Below are 21435 nucleotides of genomic sequence, written 5' to 3'. Positions count from 1 at the left end.
GACCTCCCTCATATATCTCAGAGCGGGTTTGTCAACTCAATCATGGTCACCTTCTGGAGAAAGGTTTTCAGATGAAAGGGGAGGGAAGGGTGACGAAACAATAACCCATAAAAAAAATGCTCCCAGGAGCGCAAGTTCTTCACACTTCAAAATTTACATTTCTCCCTAAGGTAGGTTCATTCCGTAAGCAAAGATAGCATGTTAATATAGAGGAAGAGGGTTAAAGAAAAACTTCTGCAAAATGAAGACAAAGGAAACAAAAGACAGTACCTTAAGAACCACCTTTTGGCACATTAGGGTCCTTCTGTTCTCACAGTGGCAACCTCTGGGCCACACCATGTAGACCCTTGACATATTGAGCCAAGTATCATTAAAAGATATGCTTGGGGAATGCCAAAAACCTCTAATATAAATCATCAAGGACAGGCTCCTTAGAAAGGCCAAAAGTGGCACCTACCTTCTAAAAATGGAAGGCTGCAACATAGAGGCAGATCTGGTCCAAAATAAATCTTAGTCTACGAAAAGATGTTCCTTGCTGAGAGAGTTTTTAAGCTTTCTCGAGACAAACATATGTTCCCCTCAATAATAGTCACTAGTAATCTATACATTATGCATATCTCACAAACTCTTCTTACAGTCCCAAGAGCTATGAAGAAGAGGGCTTTTATGTCGCTATGATGCTAAAAAAAAATCTTATGACTGTAAGAAGACCAGGACTTCTGACTTAGGCTGCATTAAGAAAGTAACATCTTGTGATTAAGTGAATGAGTTCATATAAATCAATCTGCTATTACATCCCATTTCAATAGGATGTTGCTCCAAAGAACACAGGTTAAACCATACATGAAATGAAATAAAATCTACATCAACCCTACCCATATTAACTTTAATATTGTTATGTCATGCACTCCTACATCATATGCATGAGAGTCATATTGTAAGACCCAAAACATATCCATTCTTTTTTCTTTTCATAACCAATCCATTATGAATGGTATATCACATTTTCTGAGTGAATGCTATGAGTCCATTATAGAATCTATATATTTTTCTAACAAATTCTGTAAAATAGCTGTACAAAGCCATAATAATTACCACATAAGCTGTAGCTAGGCCAAATTCAATTCACTTTGGAGTCTTATGTATTTTTCATGATGATAACATATGACAGTCCTGTAATCTACTTAAAAGACTGCTGGGTCTACAACACATCAATGCATGCACATACCTAAAGACTGCATGATAAAGAAACACACCTAAATGGGTACAGTTACACATCAATCACAAAGAGCCATATACATATAAACATTGCTGTGATTGGAACACTTCAAAATCTTTAAACACTTATAATCTTACAACTAACCTGAGGTCCAGTTTGAGAGCGTGCTGAACACTGGAACTGGACAGTAGAACCCAATGCTACGGTCTGAATTCGAGGTTCCAAGACAGTCACACTCACAGTTGGCCGCCCACCTCCTTCTACAAAAGGTTTTAACAAAAACTTTTTAGACTGCATATAAATAATAATAATAATAATAATAATAATAATAATAATAATAATAATAATAATAATAAAAAATGTTCTCGACTTCCACACATTCTTCAAGGCTCCCAGGATTTTCGCCCCCTCCCCCACCCTATGATTCACTTCCGCTTCCATGGTTCCATCCGCTGCCAGATCCACTCCCAGATATCTAAAACACTTTACTTCCTCCAGTTTTTCTCCATTCAAACTTACCTCCCAATTGACTTGACCCTCAACCCTACTGTACCTAATAACCTTGCTCTTGTTCACATTTACTCTTAACTTTCTTCTTTCACACACTTTACCAAACTGTCACCAGCTTCTGCAGTTTCTCACATGAATCAGCCACCAGCGCTGTATCATCAGTGAAAAACAACTGACTCACTTCCCAAGCTCTCTCATCCACAACAGACTTCATACTTGCCCCTCTTTCCAAAACTCTTGCATTCACCTCCCTAACAACCCCATCCATAAACAAATTAAACAACCATGGAGACATCACACATCCCTGCCGCAAACCTACATTCACTGAGAACCAATCACTTTCCTCTCTTCCTACATGTACACATGCCTTACATCCTCGATAAAAACTTTTCACTGCTTCTAACAACTTGCCTCCCACACCATATGTTCTTAGTACCTTCCACAGAGCATCTCTATCAACTCTTATCATATGCCTTCTCCAGATCCATAAATGCTACATACAAATCCATTTGCTTTTCTAAGTATTTCTCACATACATTTTTTAAAGCAAACACCTGATCCACACATCCTCTACCACTTCTGAAACCACACTGCTCTTCCCCAATCTGATGCTTTGTACATGTCTTCACCCTCTCAATCAATACCCTCCCATATAATTTACCAGGAATACTCAACAAACTTATTTTTTTTTTTTTTTTTTTTTTTTTGCTGTCTCCCGCATTTGCGAGGTAGCGCAAGGAAACAGACGAAAGAAATGGCCCAACCCCCCCCACACACATGCATATACACACGTCCACACACGCAAATACACATACCTACACAGCTTTCCATGCCTTGATTCAATCCACTGACAGCACGTCAACCCCGGTATACCACATCACTCCAATTCACTCTATTCCTTGCCCTCCTTTCACCCTCCTGCATGTTCAGGCCCCGATCACACAAAATCTTTTTCACTCCATCTTTCCACCTCCAATTTGGTCTCCCTCTTCTCCTTGCTCCCTCCACCTCCGACACATATATCCTCTTGGTCAATCTCTCCTCACTCATCCTCTCCTTGTGCCCAAACCACTTCAAAACACCCTCTTCTGCTCTCTCAACCACGCTCTTTTTATTTCCACACATCTCTCTTACCCTTACGTTACTCACTCAATCAAACCACCTCACACCACACATTGTCCTCAAACATCTCATTTCCAGCACATCCATCCTCCTGTGCACAACTCTATCCATAGCCCACGCCTCGCAACCATACAACATTGTTGGAACCACTATTCCTTCAAACATACCCATTTTTGCTTTCCGAGATAATGTTCTCGACTTCCACACATTCTTCAAGGCCCCCAGAATTTTCGCCCCCTCCCCCACCCTATGATCCACTTCCGCTTCCATGGTTCCATCTGCTGCCAGATCCACTCCCAGATATCTAAAACACTTCACTTCCTCCAGTTTTTCTCCATTCAAACTCACCTCCCAATTGACTTGACCCTCAACCCTACTGTACCTAATAACCTTGCTCTTATTCACATTCACTCTCAACTTTCTTCTTCCACACACTTTACCAAACTCAGTCACCAGCTTCTGCAGTTTCTCACATGAATCAGCCACCAGCGCTGTATCATCAGCGAACAACAACTGACTCACTTCCCAAGCTCTCTCATCCCCAACAGACTTCATACTTGCCCCTCTTTCCAAAACTCTTGCATTTACCTCCCTAACAACCCCATCCATATACAAATTAAACAACCATGGAGACATCACACACCCCTGTCGCAAACCTACATTCACTGAGAACCAATCACTTTCCTCTCTTCCTACACGTACACATGCCTTACATCCTCGATAAAAACTTTTCACTGCTTCTAACAACTTTCCTCCCACACCATATATTCTTAATACCTTCCACAGAGCATCTCTATCAACTCTATCACTTATACCTCTGTAATTTGAGCACTCACTCTTATCCCCTTTGCCTTTGTACAATGGCACTATGCACGCATTCCGCCAATCCTCAGGCACCTCACCATGAATCATATGTACATTAAATAACCTTACCAACCAGTCAACAATACAGTCACCCCCTTTTTTAATAGATTCCACTGCAGTACCATCCAAACCTGCTGCCTTGCCAGCTTTCATCTTCCGCAAAGCTTTTACTACCTCTTCTCTGTTTACCAAATCATTTTCCCCAACCCTCTCACTTTGCACACCACCTTGACCAAAACACCCTATATCTGCCACTCTATCATCAAACACATTCAACAAACCTTCAAAATACTCACTCCATCTCCTTCTCACATCACCACTACTTGTTATCGCCTCCCCATTTGCCCCCTTCACTGAAGTTCCCATTTGCTCCCTTGTCTTACGTACTTTATTTACCTCCTTCCAGAACATCTTTTTATTCTCCCTAAAATTTAATGATACCCTCTCACCCCAACTCTCATTTGCCCTCTTTTTCACCTCTTGCACCTTTCTCTTGACCTCCTGTCTCTTTCTTTCATACATCTTCCACTCATTTGCATTTTTTCCCTGCAAAAATCGTCCAAATGCCTCTCTCTTCTCTTTCACTAATAATCTTACTTCTTCATCCCACCACTCCGAAAGCAAAAATGGGTATGTTTGAAGGAATAGTGGTTCCAACAATGTTGTATGGTTGCGAGGCATGGGCTATGGATAGAGTTGTGCGCAGGAGGGTGGATGTGCTGGAAATGAGATGTTTGAGGACAATATGTGGTGTGAGGTGGTTTGATCGAGTAAGTAATGTAAGGGTAAGAGAGATGTGTGGAAATAAAAAGAGCGTGGTTGAGAGAGCAGAAGAGGGTGTTTTGAAATGGTTTGGGCACATTGAGAGAATGAGTGAGGAAAGATTGACCAAGAGGATATATGTGTCAGAGATGGAGGGAATGAGGAGAAGTGGGAGACCAAATTGGAGGTGGAAAGATGGAGTGAAAAAGATTTTGAGTGATCGGGGCCTGAACATGCAGGAGGGTGAAAGGCGGGCAAGGAATAGAGTGAAATGGATCGATGTGGTATGCCGGGGTCGACGTGCTATCAATGGATTGAATCAGGGCATGTGAAGCGTCTGGGGTAAACCATGGAAAGTTCTGTGGGGCCTGGATGTGGAAAGGGAGCTGTGGTTTCGGGCATTATTGCATAACAGCTAGAGACTGAGTGTGAACAAATGGGGCCTTTGTTGTCCTTTCCTAGCGCTACCTCACACACATGAGGGGGGAGGGGGATGTTATTCCATGTGTGGCGAGGTGGCGATGGGAATGAATAAAGGCAGACAGTGTGAATTGTGTGCATGTGTATATATGTATGTGTCTGTGTGTGTATATATATGTGTACATTGAAATGTATGGGTATGTATATTTGCGTGTGTGGACGTGTATGTATATACATGTGTATGGGGGTGGGTTGGGCCATTTCTTTCATCTGTTTCCTTACTCTACCTCGCAAACGCGGGAGAGGGCGGCAAAAAAAAAAAAAAGAGTAAATGTGAATAAGAGCAAGGTTATTAGGTACAGTAGGGTTGAGGGTGAAGTCAATTGGGAGGTAAGTTTAAATGGAGAAAAACTGGAGCAAGTAAAGTGTTTTAGATATCTGGGAGTGGATCTGGCAGCAGATGGAACCATGGAAGTGGAAGTGAATCATAGGGTGGGGGAGGGGGCGAAAATACTGGGAGCTTTGAAGACTGTTTGGAAGTCGAGAACAATATCTTGGAAAGCAAAAATGGGTAAGTTTGAAGGAATAGTGGTTCCAACAATGTTGTATGGTTGCGAGGCGTGGGCTATGGATAGAGTTGTGCGCAGGAGGGTGGATGTACTGGAAATGAGATGTTTGAGGACAATATGTGGTGTGAGGTAGTTTGATCGAGATGTTATGATGAGATGTTATTCATAGATAAAATCATGGATTTGTAAAGCAGACAAATTGTCTTAGGTAAGGTCTGTGTTCTGTTTAGCTGACGGTATTGAGAAATACAAAAAGAAAAAGAAAATAAAATACAAAATAGAAAAAAGTTAAAGTGAAGAAATTCATTACAAAATTAATACAGCATATCAGAAAGCTTCATCTGAATTTCAAATTATCATGGGTGATGATGAAAATGGAAAATTGAAAAACCTTGTGTATAAAAACATGTTTAAAAAAGTCAAAAGTTAAATATTTTGCAAGGCTAAAAGTCAAAAGTTTAATATTTGGCAAAATTACTGTAAAAATAACATAGCATTATGAATTGAAATTGACAAATACATTAAATGATGTTCAAAATATACTTGATTTTAATCAATTAATTGATTATATAGCCTTAAAATCCCATTCAATAATTCCTGCAACTCAAAGGTTATGCTATAATCAGTAGAAAGAAAATGATGGACTACTTAAAGGTGATATACAAATTATCAAATGTGAATTTTCACTTGCATCATAACCACATGCAGGCAAAGTCCAGTTATGCCCATGGGTTCAACGTACATGGTAGGGTAGGTTAATGAAAAGGATTATAGAAAGAGAAAGAAAAAATTTAAACATTATGAAAATAATTAAAGTATTTATCAAATGACTGACCTGGAGTGATGAATATGTGCAAAGGTAGGTCATACTGCTCACAAGAAATCATTCAAAGCTTGAACAAAACAGCTGAAGTTAATATTCTACATAACATACATGCAAAAACGTTAATAAAGTAATTGTAAATCAACTGTTATAAAATACTGGGAAAAAAGTTCAACAGAGCACCTACATTTTCAGTGATAATTGCCTCCAAATCTTTTACAGTAAAACCTTGGTAACTTACGTGTCATCCTGTTAGGATTGCTATACATAATCTGTGACACCATTTGGGCCACTTCCATGTTACCAGCATCGTACACTCTGCAAGTAACGGTCCTATGGCCGTTGAGAAGGCGCATGACAGAGTAGTACTTTCCCCCATTGCTGTACTCCCATGCCTGAGTATCCATGAGGGATACAGGAGCACCTTCTTGTAACAAAGTAGGTTCACGTGTAAAAGTGATTCGAAGTGGCTCAGATGAGTGGTATGAGCAAGTGAAGTTTACGAAAACTTCTCTGGAGTATCGGTTGAAGAGCACCTTGATGGGCCTAAGCTCGAGCATCAGACCTATAGACATGCAACATTCAAGCTATCAAGAATACCAAGCCATTCCACTGGAAGGTCATGCAGTTTTAGGACACCACAGTGTATATGTTATTATTAGAAGAGAGATCAAGCATAATTAAAGTGAGCAACTATACACATATCCCATAATTAATGCAGTTTCTTTAAGAGCACAAGCCTACAAATATGCAGTACATAAGTCTTCATCTTTGTTAACAATAGCTTCAAGTATAAATGAAATAATGATAAACAGCAAAGACAAATATCAACAAGTTTTTTAAGATGTTACATCCTAAATTTCTTCATCTACCTCATGTATCTAACAACAAAAACAGAGCCTGTGCACCTATACAACAAATGATAAAACTCTCTCATCCTTAGTACCAAAGACAACAAATGGCCTATGTGACTTTTGTTACACATGATGGCTGACCTTACCCTTCTTCCTTCCCTCCTATCCTCCTCCCCTTCCTTCCTCATGCAATGACATTCCAGCATTTCTTTGAATACAAGCATATCTAGATGTTAATGGGTGTTAATGTGAAAATGGTTTTGTCACTTAAGGCTTAAATGTTCTTACTGATGGAACATGTGTCACGTAGGAAGTGCAACCAAAATTTGCTGAAAAGTATCCTAACACTCCTATATTCTCCTGCAATGCAGTCTTTTATACACAATTTCATCAAGTCAATAAAATAGACTTTGAAAATAGTAAATGAATATTGTCAGACCTTCCACTAGGAACCTCTATCAACCATATCATAAGCTTTTTCCACATCTGCAAATGCCAAAGATAACCTTTTGTTTAAGTGGGCCCTTTACATATAAAGAAACTAAGACCTCAACTGAAAAGAATAAAAAATACATGTGTTCTAAACACAAAACGAAGCAGTGATAAATGAATAGTTTGTTCGTACAAGAGATGTTATGGAAACAGAGATGGTACGGAAAGATGTAAAATGAAACTACAAACTGGTGATTGTGGATGAATAGTGGATGGGTTAGGCATACTCATAAAGTCTGGATATGAGATTGAGACTTAAGCCATATTCTTTTGAGGAGATGGTGGCAAGCAGCAATTTGCACCTGGGAATTTTGTCCTTATGTAGATGTGGGAGTGCTACCTTTGCATTCATATCAAAATTTTACCTTTCACTCTCTTGTTTCCCTTGACCTATGGTTGATTCCCATATGGATTAAATTGAAAAATAAGTTAATGGAATTATTTTTAGATGTACTGCATACTTTCGGAAGCTTGTGCTCTGTAATCTATTTTGATTAAGTTGCTCTTATCAGAGTACACCCATAGCACAAACATTTACTACTAATAACAGTGTTGCATTACATGCCTCTAAATATGTTCTGTGGTTAAAAAATAACTTTTATTAGCAAAAAATGACAGTGAAATAAGTAATAAAGGTAAAGTTAAGGAAGAAATCAGTTATAGCTGAAAGACTATTGAAAAATACATTCAATATAGCCTCTAACACTTGCATATGATCTGATATGTAAGTACTGTATTATCTGGAAAACTTTTAAGCTAAAGAAATACCAAAATTTAACCATCAAAAACATTATCAATTTAATTAAAACAGTAAATCATGAAGAATTTGGATATGCATCATAAAAGAATTTTATTCCCCTCAGAGCACTGGATGTGAATTAAGGCTGCATGAGTAGAAATAATATATCATATACATATGGTGTGACAGGATATAGAAAAAACATGCAATCACAAGACTACTGTACTATATTAATTCAGAATACTTAAAATGCAGAAATGTACTGATCATCAACATTATCATCACTCATACTACTGCAGAGACAATCAAATATCAGCAGAGGAGATTGGTACATTCTTATTAGAGCTATTCTATACACTAAAATGTTAATTCATCATGCAGGAAAGATTTACAATCTCAAAAAACAAAAGAACAAACTATATATTCAACTTCAAGTGGATAATGAAATTCATTTAAAAGTATGTTACAATGTTAAGATTTATAAAATGAGATGGGAAGTCACGGTATTCTATTACTCATGAATGGAAAATCTTGAAGTCTTTAATCACTTAAGGTATCTAATACTAATGATCAGTTAAAATATTAATGGAAAACCTGTAGCTGCGAGCACATTATGTAAACAAAAAGAATAACTGGTAATCTGACGGTTTGGTTAACAGACAGATTTTAAAAACAGCTGGTGTTTCTGTGACCTCTGGTTGATTGACTGATTTCATTGACTTTATAAAATGCTAAAATGTAATGGTTATTCAGCACCTTTTTTTGCATCAAAAAGATATCTAGAAACTTAACATTAGCTATCAAAAAATCATATCTATAACATCATTCCCGTTTCCTTTACAAAAATTATCAATCTATTTATCACAATGTTGTCTAAAATTTTTCCAATACTTCTATTTCTTCAAATGTTAATACATAATTCATATCTGATACAGATACTTCTACACTTTTGACATTATGTCCGTGTATATTCCACAGTAATAATGCAACTGCAGGTGTCATACTTGGGCAGGTCTCCTTTCCATTAAGTGGCCAATTAAATGACCAATCCTCAATCAATCAAGCAAGAATTGTCTCAAACTGGTGATTCCTGTTAAAAGGCCTTTTTTGTCTTTTCCTAGTGTTGCCTTGTGCACACATGCAGGGGGTGGGGGTGGGGGTGAGTGGGGGGATGCTATTTCATGCGTGATAGGGTGGTAACTGGAACGGATGAAGGTAGCAAGTATGAATATGTACATGTGTATAAATGTATGTGTCTCTCTATGTTGAAATGTATAGGTATGTATATGTGCATGTGTGGACATTTATGTATATACATGTGTATGTGGGTGGGTTGAGCCATTCTTACATCTGTTTCCTTGCACTACCTCGCTAACGTGGGAGATGGTGATTAAGCATAATACAAAAAATATGAATATAAAATGAACTATATACCACCAACAGACAATGATAAAAGCTAATTCCACAACAGTACACACAAGTTAGTTCAACATCTCATATAAACTGCATTTATGAAGGACTGTAATTAAAGAAACATATCAAGAACATATGATCAAAAGCAATATCATAAATGATATCCAGCATGGCCCTGTGCCTTCCTCTTGGGTCATACATATACTGAAAAGCCTGGCTGATCAATCAAGAACTCTGTCATCCCCGTTCTTGATAAATTCAACCGCAATCCCATCCAGTCATACTGCAATGCCACACTTCATCCTATGTAATGCTTTCACTACCTCTGTTTTCACCAAACAGTTCACTGTGGCTCTTGCTCTGAAGACCACCCTTAACCTAATCACACCACATCCACTATCCTAACACCCAACAATTCAAAAGTTCTTCAAAATATTCACCCCATCAATCTTTCATCTTTTCCTTGCCTCTTATCCCATTTGTTCTCCAGCCCTTGTCATACAATTCCCCTTCTTCAAAACAATTTCTCATATCACCCTGGAATTCAGTGACACCCTTTCACAACTGTTCTCTTTTTCAGCTCCTTTACCTTCCTCTTGGCCACCTATCATTTCTACTTGTACACATCCCAATAACTTGCACTCCTCTCCAGCATGTAGCATCTATTTACTTTTTTTTTTCCTTTCACTTGTGATTCTACTTCCTTTTTCATACAACATATCTGACTTTCCATCCCACACATTTCTTGTGCATACATAAACAGTATTATTTATCTATCTCATTCATTATACTTTGTCGCTGTCTCCCGCATTAGTGAGGTAGTGCAAGGAAACAGATGAAAGAATGGCCCAACCCACCCACATACACGTACATATACATACATGTCCACACACGCACATATACATACCTATACATTTCAACGTATACATATATATGCATACACAGACATATACATATATGCACATGTACATAATTCATACTTGCTGCCTTCATTCATTCCCGTCGCACCTCATGTGACAACCTTCTCCCCCCGCATGCACGCGAGGTAGTGCTAGGAAAAGACAACAAAGGCCCCATTTGTTCACACTCAGTCTCTAGCTTTCGTGTATAATGCACCGAAACCACAGCTCCCTTTCCACATCCAGGCCCCACAAAACTTTCCATGGTTTACCCCAGACGCTTCACATGCCCTGGTTCAATCCATTGACAGCATGTCGACCCCGGTATACCACATCGTTCCAATTCACTCTATTCCTTGCACGCCTTTCATCCTCCTGCATGGTCAGGCCTCGATCGCTCAAAATCTTTTTCATCCTAACCTTCCACCTCCAATTTGGTCTCTTTTTAAACCAGGTATTCCCAATCACCAGTCCTTTTTCAGCACACAAATCTACAAGCTCTTCACCATTTCCATTTACAACACTGAACACCCAATGCACACCAATTATTCCCTCAACTGCCACATTACACACCTTTGCATTCAAATCACCCATCACTATAACCCGGTCTTATGCATTAAAACTACTGACACACTCACTCAGTTGCTCCCAAAACACTTGCCTCTCATGATCTTTCTTCTCATGCCCAGGTGCATAGGCACCAATAATCACCCATCTCTCTCCATCCACTTTCAGTTTTACCCATATCAATCTAGAGTTTATTTTCTTACACTCTATCACATACTCCCACAACTCCTGTTTCAGGAGTAGTGCAACTCCTTCCCTTACTCTTGTCCTCTCACCAACACCTAAATTTACTCCCAAAACATTCCCAAACCACTCTTCCCCTTTACCCTAGAGCATCGTTTCACTCAGAGCCAAAACATCCAGGTTCCTTTCCTCAAACATATTACCTATCTCTCCTTTTTTGCTCATCTTGGTTACATCCACACACATTTAGACACCCCAATCTGAGCCTTCGAGGAGGATGAGCACTCCCCGTGTGACTCCTCCTTCTGTTTCCCCTTTTAGAATGTTAAAGTAGAAGGAGGGGAGGGTTTCTAGCCCCTCTGCTCCTGTCCCCTTTAGTCGCCTTCTACGCCACATGAGGAATGCGTGGGAAGTATTCTTTCTCCCCTATCCCCAGGGATAAAGTTCTTCCCTAAATATGTTAAGCTCCTTTCCCACGCCTCCATTTTTATTTAACCTCATCTGATGCCACTATCCACTCAATCTTTCTTGGTTTCTCAGCACACACGTCCCTTCTTCAGACTCACCAATTTTCACACTCCCCGTATCCCAAATGTCATTTCCAATTTTCCTTAAACAACAAGCTTTCATGCTCAACTCCAAAAAGAAATGATCAGTTATCCCACTTTTTTGATCATGTTCATATCCAAATATCTCTCATATGAATGCCGATTATTATCCAAATTTCTCACATCTGAATGCCTGTTATTTATCCAAATATCTTTCATTTGAGTGCCTGTCATTAAGTTCATAATCCAGCTCTTGTCTACTGATCCCAACTTTACTCACCTCTGTATGCTTATGTATGCAACATCTTTAACCCAAGCATTCCCAATTACCAATCCTTATTCAGCACTCAACTCAATAAAATTTACCCATTTTCATTCATAACAGGTTCCCCATGTTTTCCAATTACATAGGGAACTGCCACAGCATCTAAACTTGCATTTATATCCCCCCCACTGAAGCTCAATCACTTGCCTCAAAATCATAGAAGTACTCACTCAGACATTCTTATAACATCCAACTCTCTTCCTCACTCTTCTTGCTATCAAGTGGACAAGCACAAACTATCATCCACCACATGTAATTCACTTTCACTGTTACCTACAAAAGTCTGGAAAACACTTCCTTACACTTTTTAACATATTCTGACCTTCTGTGTGTATGCATAAAGCAAGCAACATCTGGTATATAGGCACTTATATAACTTAAAAGTTAAGCTATGTTCTATGCAGATAGTTGTTAGTATGAGTACAGGTGATGCGGTGAAGGAAACCAGCAGGTTGATTGTGCGACAAATATTTTTAGTAATCACATACATACAATCTTCCCCTCATACATGAAAAACTGGATCATCTAAAAATTTCTAAATCTTGCAAGCTTAACTGCAAGTTTGAGTAACATTTCCAATTACCTTTTTTCTAAAAATCATTTAAAGTTTCATTTAAGGGAAAGGAAAACATTGCAGAATTTGTCTTTAGTAAGCATGAGCATTTTTCAATCCAAGTACAAGAGCAATGCACACATAATGAAAATGTTCACCTTAATGTGTGTTTTACCTTAATGTGTGTTTCTGTTAAACAACATGTTTTAACTTTCAATCTATGTTTCAAAAAGCTATTTCACTGCAGTTTATGGCAGTTTTTTCATCTTATTTCTAAAATCAATGACAAGATGGAATAAATGTAGGTACTGTATGTAAAGTAAACAAAGTGCACCATATCCATAAGCAGTTGCATTATGTACACCAGTGAGTTTTTTGTGTCTTGAAGTCCCTTAGGTATGTCTGTTATTATCAGCTAGTCAAAATCATAAAAATCAACTCTTCCAATTTCATGGTGTCAAGAAAATATGAAGGCATTTACAAAATGCTCCTTATTCAAACAAGCATCATACAGATGGTTGGATCTCCACTTACTATTTATGTAATACTAAATATTGTCACAGAGTGCAGAGTGTGGAATAGAATTAAATTTCTTTCTAAAGTGAAACATATCAAATGTCAACATAATTCTCAATGGCAAATTTCTGGAAGAGTGGAGAATTATCAGATTCCTTGAAAGTACATGCAAGTCTAAGGCAGTATGAAGGAATTGTACAGAAGATAAAGCATTTCTTAACTGCAAGGAAGCAAACTTAAAAAGTCATTGAAATGGTGTAGATTTTAGTCATGTAGTATACTACCATCCTCAATATAGCCACTTATTAACTTAAATTTCATCTGTACTTTAAAATATAAAAGTTAGCCATAAATGACAACCTAAATGATGGCCCCCTGGAACAGCCTACAGGCCTCAGAAACCCTTAAAGTACGGATGGAAAGTCACGTGCCCTGCCTGAAGTATGTGTGCAGCACCCAGTGCACCATGCCTGCCCTATCTACCCATCCCCTGGGACACAGTGCTGCACCCCACCTATCCACGAACCAAATAAAAATCTTTATACCTTTGAAAATAGGGAGGATGCTGGAAGAGTTTATCAGATAAAAGATTATATTTCAATCTAATTTACTTGAAGAAGAGAATGAAATGATTATGTACAATGTTGGCAAGAGTGAGGAACATACACTCGTGAGAAAAAGGGGTGGGCCCTATAAAGGACCAGCAGGCTCACAGATTAGTTATAATTTCTCAAAAGTGCTTAACTCTTTGATAACCACGAGAAAAAATATTTTGAAATTTTTTGTCTCTCTCAAACAAAACAGATAATGTATCTTTTTATCATTTTGTGTGACTAGGAAGGGGAAAAAAAGAAAACCTATTTTGCCATGTAATCAATGCTAACATAAGTAGCCTATCAAGGTCTTTTTCACTGCCTAACAGGTGCAGGTGAAAATCGGTAATTCTTAGTAACATCAAAGTCACCAAGGCAAATGCACATCCCTTAAAGTCTTTGGTCATGCATACAACTGATCCAACAGAAAACACTACAGTTGCTGGATGGACTCAATGATAAGAGGGAACGCTTTTCATCAGATGTGTTAGCTGGTAAGGAAAATGAAGAACTACAGGTGAAAGGTGAATTGAGTACAGAGGAAGAAATGACAGGATTCTTCCTCAAAGACTTCGTTCCTGACATTAACTCACTAGGGTGGAAAAGGTAAGCATTACTAAAAAGATATAATTCTACAAATTTCTAAATACTGCTGACATTATGTAAAAACATATAGGAATTATCAAATAAAACCATTAAGTTAACTCAATAATATATAAAGAGACTGGTTATTTTTCATATTATTTAGCAATGCATGCTAAGAAGTCCTAATAAGTATTTTAATTCCATTTATTCTTAATTCAGTGAATGCACTGAAAGAATGCGACAAAAATCTCATACTTACGTAGGCCTACTTCTATACATATATGAACTGTTTTGTCTAAAGAGAACAAATTCTAATTGAAAGACGTCTTATGAAAAAAAAAAAAATTTTTGGTGTATTTGTTAATGTTAGATATCAAAAACTGCTTCTCATTCTGGATTCTTTAAGTCAAAAGATGGTTCAGGCTTTAATCAACTAATTTCATATCAGACTAGTAAAGATAGTATATCAAGTGATAATACACAGATTTTGAATATAACAGAAGATTTATTCTAAGTTAAGAGATTAAGTTAAGCATTCCAAAACATAAATAATCCTCACTTTCATATTTCTGAGCAAAAGGTTTCTCATTACTTTGCTATCATCCCATAAACTTAATTCAAACTTAAAAAAACACAAGGTATGTATTATGTAAAACAATAACAATAATTAGCATAACAACATATATAATGCTCTTGTCTTGTAGACACGGAAATCTGGCTAGAATCACAATGGACTCTAATGCAAATCAAGTTTTGAAAATAGAAAATATTACTTTTTGGCTACAAAAGTATTTAAGAATCTCAAGAAGTATGAGGATTAAGTATTCAATATAAAATGTGAACAAACCCATGAAAATCTTAGTATCTATATACATTTCCTTTCAAAAACACTTCTTCATGTAATGAGTACAGTGCAGTTAAAAATATTTCCTTTCACAATGGATAAGTATTGAGTCACAATTAACATTAGAAATTTTTGTCTAATATATGAGAGAGCTCAGCACTCATAAGTTTCATATGCAGGAACACAGAGAATGATCAACTCAGATCACATCTAGCTTTGTTTGCCTTTTGCTTTGAGATTTTAAATAAACTTTAAAAGTGGTTTAAAAGACATACTTTCTAGAGAAAAGCAAAACATGCACTATCTACTTTCACTAGCTTTTACATGGGAGTCTTTGACAGTAACATGCATAAAAATGAAAAAGGCACAAGTATCACTGATGAAGAAAAAATATGAAAATTAATGTAAATTATCTATTGATCATAAAAGTATATTTGAAACAAAATTATTCATATTAACTTCATCTCCAAAGTGATTGTGTACCTCTTCTAATCTAAAACCATAGGGTATGGTCTGTCAAACAAACCCATATGCTACTGCTCTAAAATACATACAACCAACACCTTCAGTTAATCATGCATCTTACAAGTTTGTTTCCCTAAAGAAGTGTTTACTCCCTTGAAGAACTTTCAGATAATCTATTCCTTATGAACAGTGAAAGTATAACTCTAATAGAAAATAACCCTACCTGATCCTCTACAGTAGGGGCCATAATATCCAGGCAAGCAGTCACACTTAACACTTCCATCGGGAAGTTGGGCACAGGATTCTTCTCGTCCATCACAGGGACACAGGTTACACTGGTTTGTTGTAGAGTCACGGTAGTATCCAGGTTTACATTGCTGTCAAATATATATAATTTCCATGAGGCATAAAACATATTCATCATTTCTCTTAGTTTCACAGTCACATGTGAAAATCTGTAGTTAGAAAACTCATCAGCTAGTCTTCTCAGATCTCTGTTTAAGGAATAAAATACTGTATACATGTAAATACTGCACTTATAAATTTTACAAGTAGCAACCCCTACAATGGGGTGCATGGGAATGGTTGTGACAGAACCTACTAACCTATGATGAAATTTTGCCAGAAAGGTACTCTCCCTCTATCTTTTTCTATCTTTTTTCATTTTTTTTATGTTAGCTTAGTTGGCATAGGCAACTGAGGCCCTAATCAAGACCATCCCATCAATGCTATATAGGGGAGAAAGAATACTTCCCACGTATTTTCCACATGTCGTAGAAGGCAATCAAGGTGGCGGGAGTGGGGGGCTGGAAACCCTCCAGATTTTGTACTTCAATTTCTAAAAGAAGAAACATAAGAAGGAGTCAAGTGGGGAGTGCTCATCCTCCTCAATGGCTCAGCTTAGGGTGTCTGAATGTATGTGGATGTAACCAAGAAGAAAAAGGAGAGATTGGTAGTAAGTTTGAGGGAAGAAACCTGGATGTTCTGGCTCTGAGTGAAATGAAGCTCAAGGGTAAGAGGAAAGAATGGTTTGGAAAAAGTCTTGGCAGCAAAGTTAGGGGTTGGTGAGAGGAAAAGAGCTAAGGAAGGAGTAGCACTACTCCTGAAGCAGGAGTTGTGTGAGTGTGTGATAGAGTGTAAGGAAGTACATTCTACATTTGATATGGGTAAAACTGGGAGTGGATGGAGAAAGATTGATGATTACTGGTGCTTATGCACCTGGTCATGAGAAGAGAGATCATGAGTGTGTCAGCAGCTTTGATGCACAAGACTGGGTATCAATGACGGAAGATTTAAATGTGAAGGCGAGTAATGTGACAGTTGAGGGTATAATTGGTGTACATGGGGTATTCAGTGTTGTGAATGGAAAAGTGAAGCTTGTAGATTTGTGTGCTGAAAAAAGACTGGTAATTGGGAATATCTTATTTAAAAAGAAAGATATACATAGGTATATGTATGTGAGTAAGAGAGAGTGTCAAAAGACATTATTATATTACGTGTTAACTGACAGGCATATAAGAGAGACTTTGGGATATGTGTGCTGAAAAAAAGACTGGTAATTGGGAATATCTCATTTAGAAAGAAAGATATACATAAGTATATGTATGTGAGTAGGAAAGAATGTCAAAAGGTATCATTAGATTACGTGTTAATTGACAGGCACATAAAAGAGAGACTTCTGGATGTTAATGTGTTGAGAGAGGCTGCTACTGGGATGTCTGATCACTATCTTGTGAAGGTGAAGATTTGTAGAGGTTTTCAAAAAAAAAAAAAGAATTTTGGGAAAAGAGAGTGGTGAGAGTAAATGAGCTTGGAAAGGAGACTTGCGTGAGGAAACACCAAGAGAGATCGAGTGCAGAATGGCAAAAGGTGAGAGCACATGATGTGAGGGGAGTGGGAGAGGAATGGAATGTATCTAGGGAAGCAGTGATGGCATGTGCAAAAGATGCATGTGGCATGAGAAAGGCAAGAGGTGGGTAGATTAGAAAGGGTAGTGAGTGGAGGTATGAAGGAGTAAAGTTGTTAATAAAAGAGAAAAGAGAGGCATTTGGATAATACTTACAAGGAAGGAGTGCAAATGATTAGGAGATGTATAAGAGAAAGCAGCAGGAGGTCAAGAGGAAGATTCAAGGGTTGAAAAAGAGGACAAATGAGAGTTGTGGTGAGAAAGTATCATAAAACTCTAGGGAGAATAAAAAAGATATTTTGGAAGGAGATAAATAATGTGTATACGACAAAAGAACATATGAGAAAATTGGTGAAGAGGGCAAAGTTGGAAGTGATAACAAGTAGTGATGAAGTGAGTATTTTGAAGGTTTGCTGAATGTGTTTGATGACAGAGTGGCAAATGTATAGTGCTATGGTTAGGGTGGATTGTGAAGTGAGAGGGTCAGGGAGAATGGTTTGGTTAAAAGAGACATGGTGGTGAAACCCTTTCAGATGATGAAAGCTGGCAGGGCAGCAGGTTTGGATGGTATTGCAGTAGAAGTTATTAAGAAAGAGGGTGACTGTGTTACTGATTAATTGGTAAGGATTTTCATGAAGTGTCTGAGGATTGGCAGAATGCTGTACAGTGCCATTTTACAAAGGCAAAGGGGATAAAGAAGAGCGTTCAAACTATAAAGGCATAAGACTGTCAAGTATTTTTGGAAAATTAAAAGGGAGGGTGTTGACTGAGAGGGTGAAGGCATGTACAGAGCATCAGAGTGGAGAGGAGCAATGTGGTTTCAGGAGTGGTAGAGGATGTGTGGATCAGGTGTTTGAGTTGATGAATGTGTATGAGCAACACTTAAAAAACAGATGCATTTGTATGTAGCATTTATGACTCTGGAGAGGGTATATGATACCACTGATAGAGATGCTTTGCAGAAGGTCTTAAGAGTATATGGTGTGCGAGGTAAGCTGCTAGAAGCAAAAGGGAGTTTCATCAAGGGTGTAGAGTATGTGTACGAGCAGGAAGAGAGAAGAGTGATTGGTTCCCAATGAAGGTCAGTCTGCAGCAGGAGCATGTGATGTCCCCATAATTGTTTAATTTGTTTATAGATGGGTTGGTTAGAGAGGTAAATGCAAGAGTTTTGGAGAGAGGGACAAGTATGCAGTCTGTTGGGGATGAGCAGACCTGGGAAATGAGTCAGTTGTTGTTTGCTGATGAAACAGCACAGGTGGCTGATTCGAGTAAGAAAATGCAAAAGTTGGTGACTGAGTCTGGAAAAGTGTGTGAAAAGAGAAAATTGAGAATGAATGTGAATAAGGGCAAGGTTATTAGGTTCAGCGGGGCTGAGGGATGTTATTTGGGATGTAAGCCTGGATGGGGAAAACTGGGGGAAGTGAAGTGCTTTATATATATATGGGAGTGGTCCATCTTCTGCTATCTCAACCACACTCTTGTTATTACCGCACATCCCTTCTACCCTTTCATTACTTACTTGATCAAACTACCTCACACAACATATTATCCTCAAACATGCCATTTCCTCCACACAACCCTACCTATAGCCTAAGCCTTGCAACCATATAATATCACTGGAATTACTATTCCTTCAAACATGCCCATTTTTTGCTCTCTGAGATAACATTTTCTCTTTCCACACATTCTTCATTGCTCCAAGAACCTTTGCCCCCTCCCCCACCCTATGACTCACTTCCATTCCCATAGTTCCATTATCATTACCTTTTCCACTCGTTTCAATTTTCTTTTGCCATTTCCTGTACTAGAGTGGCAGCAGCAGCAGCAAAAATAATGGCATCATTCACTCACATCCAATCTTTACCTGTCATGTGCAGTTCACTGAAATTGCAACCCCTTATCCACAACCAAGCACTACAGGCCTGTGCAAGGTTTCCCCTGGCCACTTCATATACCCTGGTTCAGTCCAATGACCACATTTCTTTAATGCACATTACCCTGGCCATAACTTAAACCCTCCAGCATGGCCCAAGCACTCAAAACCTTTTCCTCTCCAACATTTCATCTAATTTCATCTCCCCCCTTTGTTCCCTCCACTTCTGACACATAGAGCCTCTCTGTTAACTTCTCCTCACTCATTCTCTCTACATATGCAAACCATTTCAGCACATCCTATTCAGCTCTCTCAATCACACTCTTCTTATCATCACATTTCTTCCTTACCCTATGATTTCTTACTTGATAAACCCTCTTCCTACCACATATTGTCCTCAAATATTTCATTTCCAAAACACTCACATTCTTCTGTACATTCTCATCTATATCCCATACAAACATCCATACACACCGTCAGGATGACTATACCTTCAAACGTGCCCATCTTCATCCTTTTAGGTCTTGACCTTTCTTTCCACACATTTCTCAATGCTCTCAGTACTTTTATCATATCACTAACAAGTTTCAGTTGTTTCTCACTTGACTCTGCCTGCAATGCAATGTCATCACCAAACAATAGCTGACTCACTTCCCAAGCACCCTACCCCTAATTGCACTGGAAAGCTGTCCCCTCTCCCCAAAATCCTCGCACCACACCACCCTATTCATTAACAGGTTCAACAGCCATAGTGACATCAAACACCCCTGATGCAGACCCGACTACAACTGGAACCACTCACCCTCCTCTCTACTTACCTGCAAACATGTCTTTCACGCTTGGTAAAGACATATCACTGTTTCTAACAGCTTTCCTTCTGCACCATATATTCGTAACACTTTCCACACAGCATCTTTATCAACCCTACTTACTGTTTTCTTCAGATCCATAAATGCCACATACAAATGACTCATTTTATCTAAGCATTTCTCACACATATTTTTCAAGCAAACACCTAATCCACACATCCTTTTCAGCTCCTGCAACTAAAGTTTCCCTCCCTTACCACACCCTTACAATCACCACTCTTCTATACAACTTACAAGGTACATTCAACAAATTTGTACCTTTGTAACCCAAAAATTTGCCTTCAAACCCCTTTCCCTTATATAATGGCATCATATAGGCATTCTGCTAATCCCCAGGCAACACCCCAAGACCTATATATTTTTTTTTACACTTATTAACCATGTCCAGTGTTAACATGGTAGCACCAGGAACAAATAAAGAAGGGCTGCATTTGCTTACATTCATCTTCTAGCTGTCATGAGTAATGCACACATATACAATGAAAATCCTAACTAATGTATCAACTCCACTCTCATCCCTTTCTCAAAATCTTGAAATATGATTCCATCCACTTTAGCTGCCTTGCCACATTTCATCTTGCTCAAGGCTTTAATCACCTCTTCTCATTTCACCAAACAACTTGTCATGACTCTCTCACTTTGCATACCTACCTGCTCTCCTATCATCAAACACTTTAAAAAATCCTGTATCTGTCACTTACCACCTCCCTACATGCTCACTTCACAGGAATTCCTATTTGTTCTTTTGTTTTTCTCACACCACTAAAAACCTTTCAAAATAGTTTTTCTTTTTTTCATTTTCCATTGAAGTCTGCAGATGCTTACTCATCCCAACCTTCATTTGCCCTCTTTTCCAGCCAATGCATATTCCTCTAGACCTCTTACCACTTTGTTCTGTATATCTCTCAATCACTTCCACCCT

At 38.3% G+C, this 21435-nt stretch overlaps 1 protein-coding gene across 7 annotated transcripts in view; it reads right to left on the bottom strand.

The window, feature by feature from the left end:
• LOC139748045 (basement membrane-specific heparan sulfate proteoglycan core protein-like) overlaps window positions 1-21435 on the bottom strand; it is a 261917-nt gene that overhangs the window by 176444 nt on the left and 64038 nt on the right. For 6 of the 7 annotated variants that reach the window (XM_071660608.1, XM_071660610.1, XM_071660611.1 and 3 more), the window contains 3 exons: window positions 16089-16242; window positions 6531-6854; window positions 1364-1479 (listed from right to left, as the gene is read on the bottom strand). In XM_071660608.1, coding sequence (XP_071516709.1) covers window positions 1364-1479; window positions 6531-6854; window positions 16089-16242 — 594 coding nt within the window. The remainder of the gene's footprint in view (window positions 1-1363; window positions 1480-6530; window positions 6855-16088; window positions 16243-21435) is intronic. The other variant, XM_071660613.1, reaches the window with a different exon arrangement.

The sequence above is a fragment of the Panulirus ornatus genome, chromosome 72 (assembly GCF_036320965.1).
Source record: "Panulirus ornatus isolate Po-2019 chromosome 72, ASM3632096v1, whole genome shotgun sequence".
Lineage (NCBI taxonomy): Eukaryota > Metazoa > Arthropoda > Malacostraca > Decapoda > Palinuridae > Panulirus > Panulirus ornatus.
This window is presented reverse-complemented; position numbering and strand designations above follow the sequence as displayed.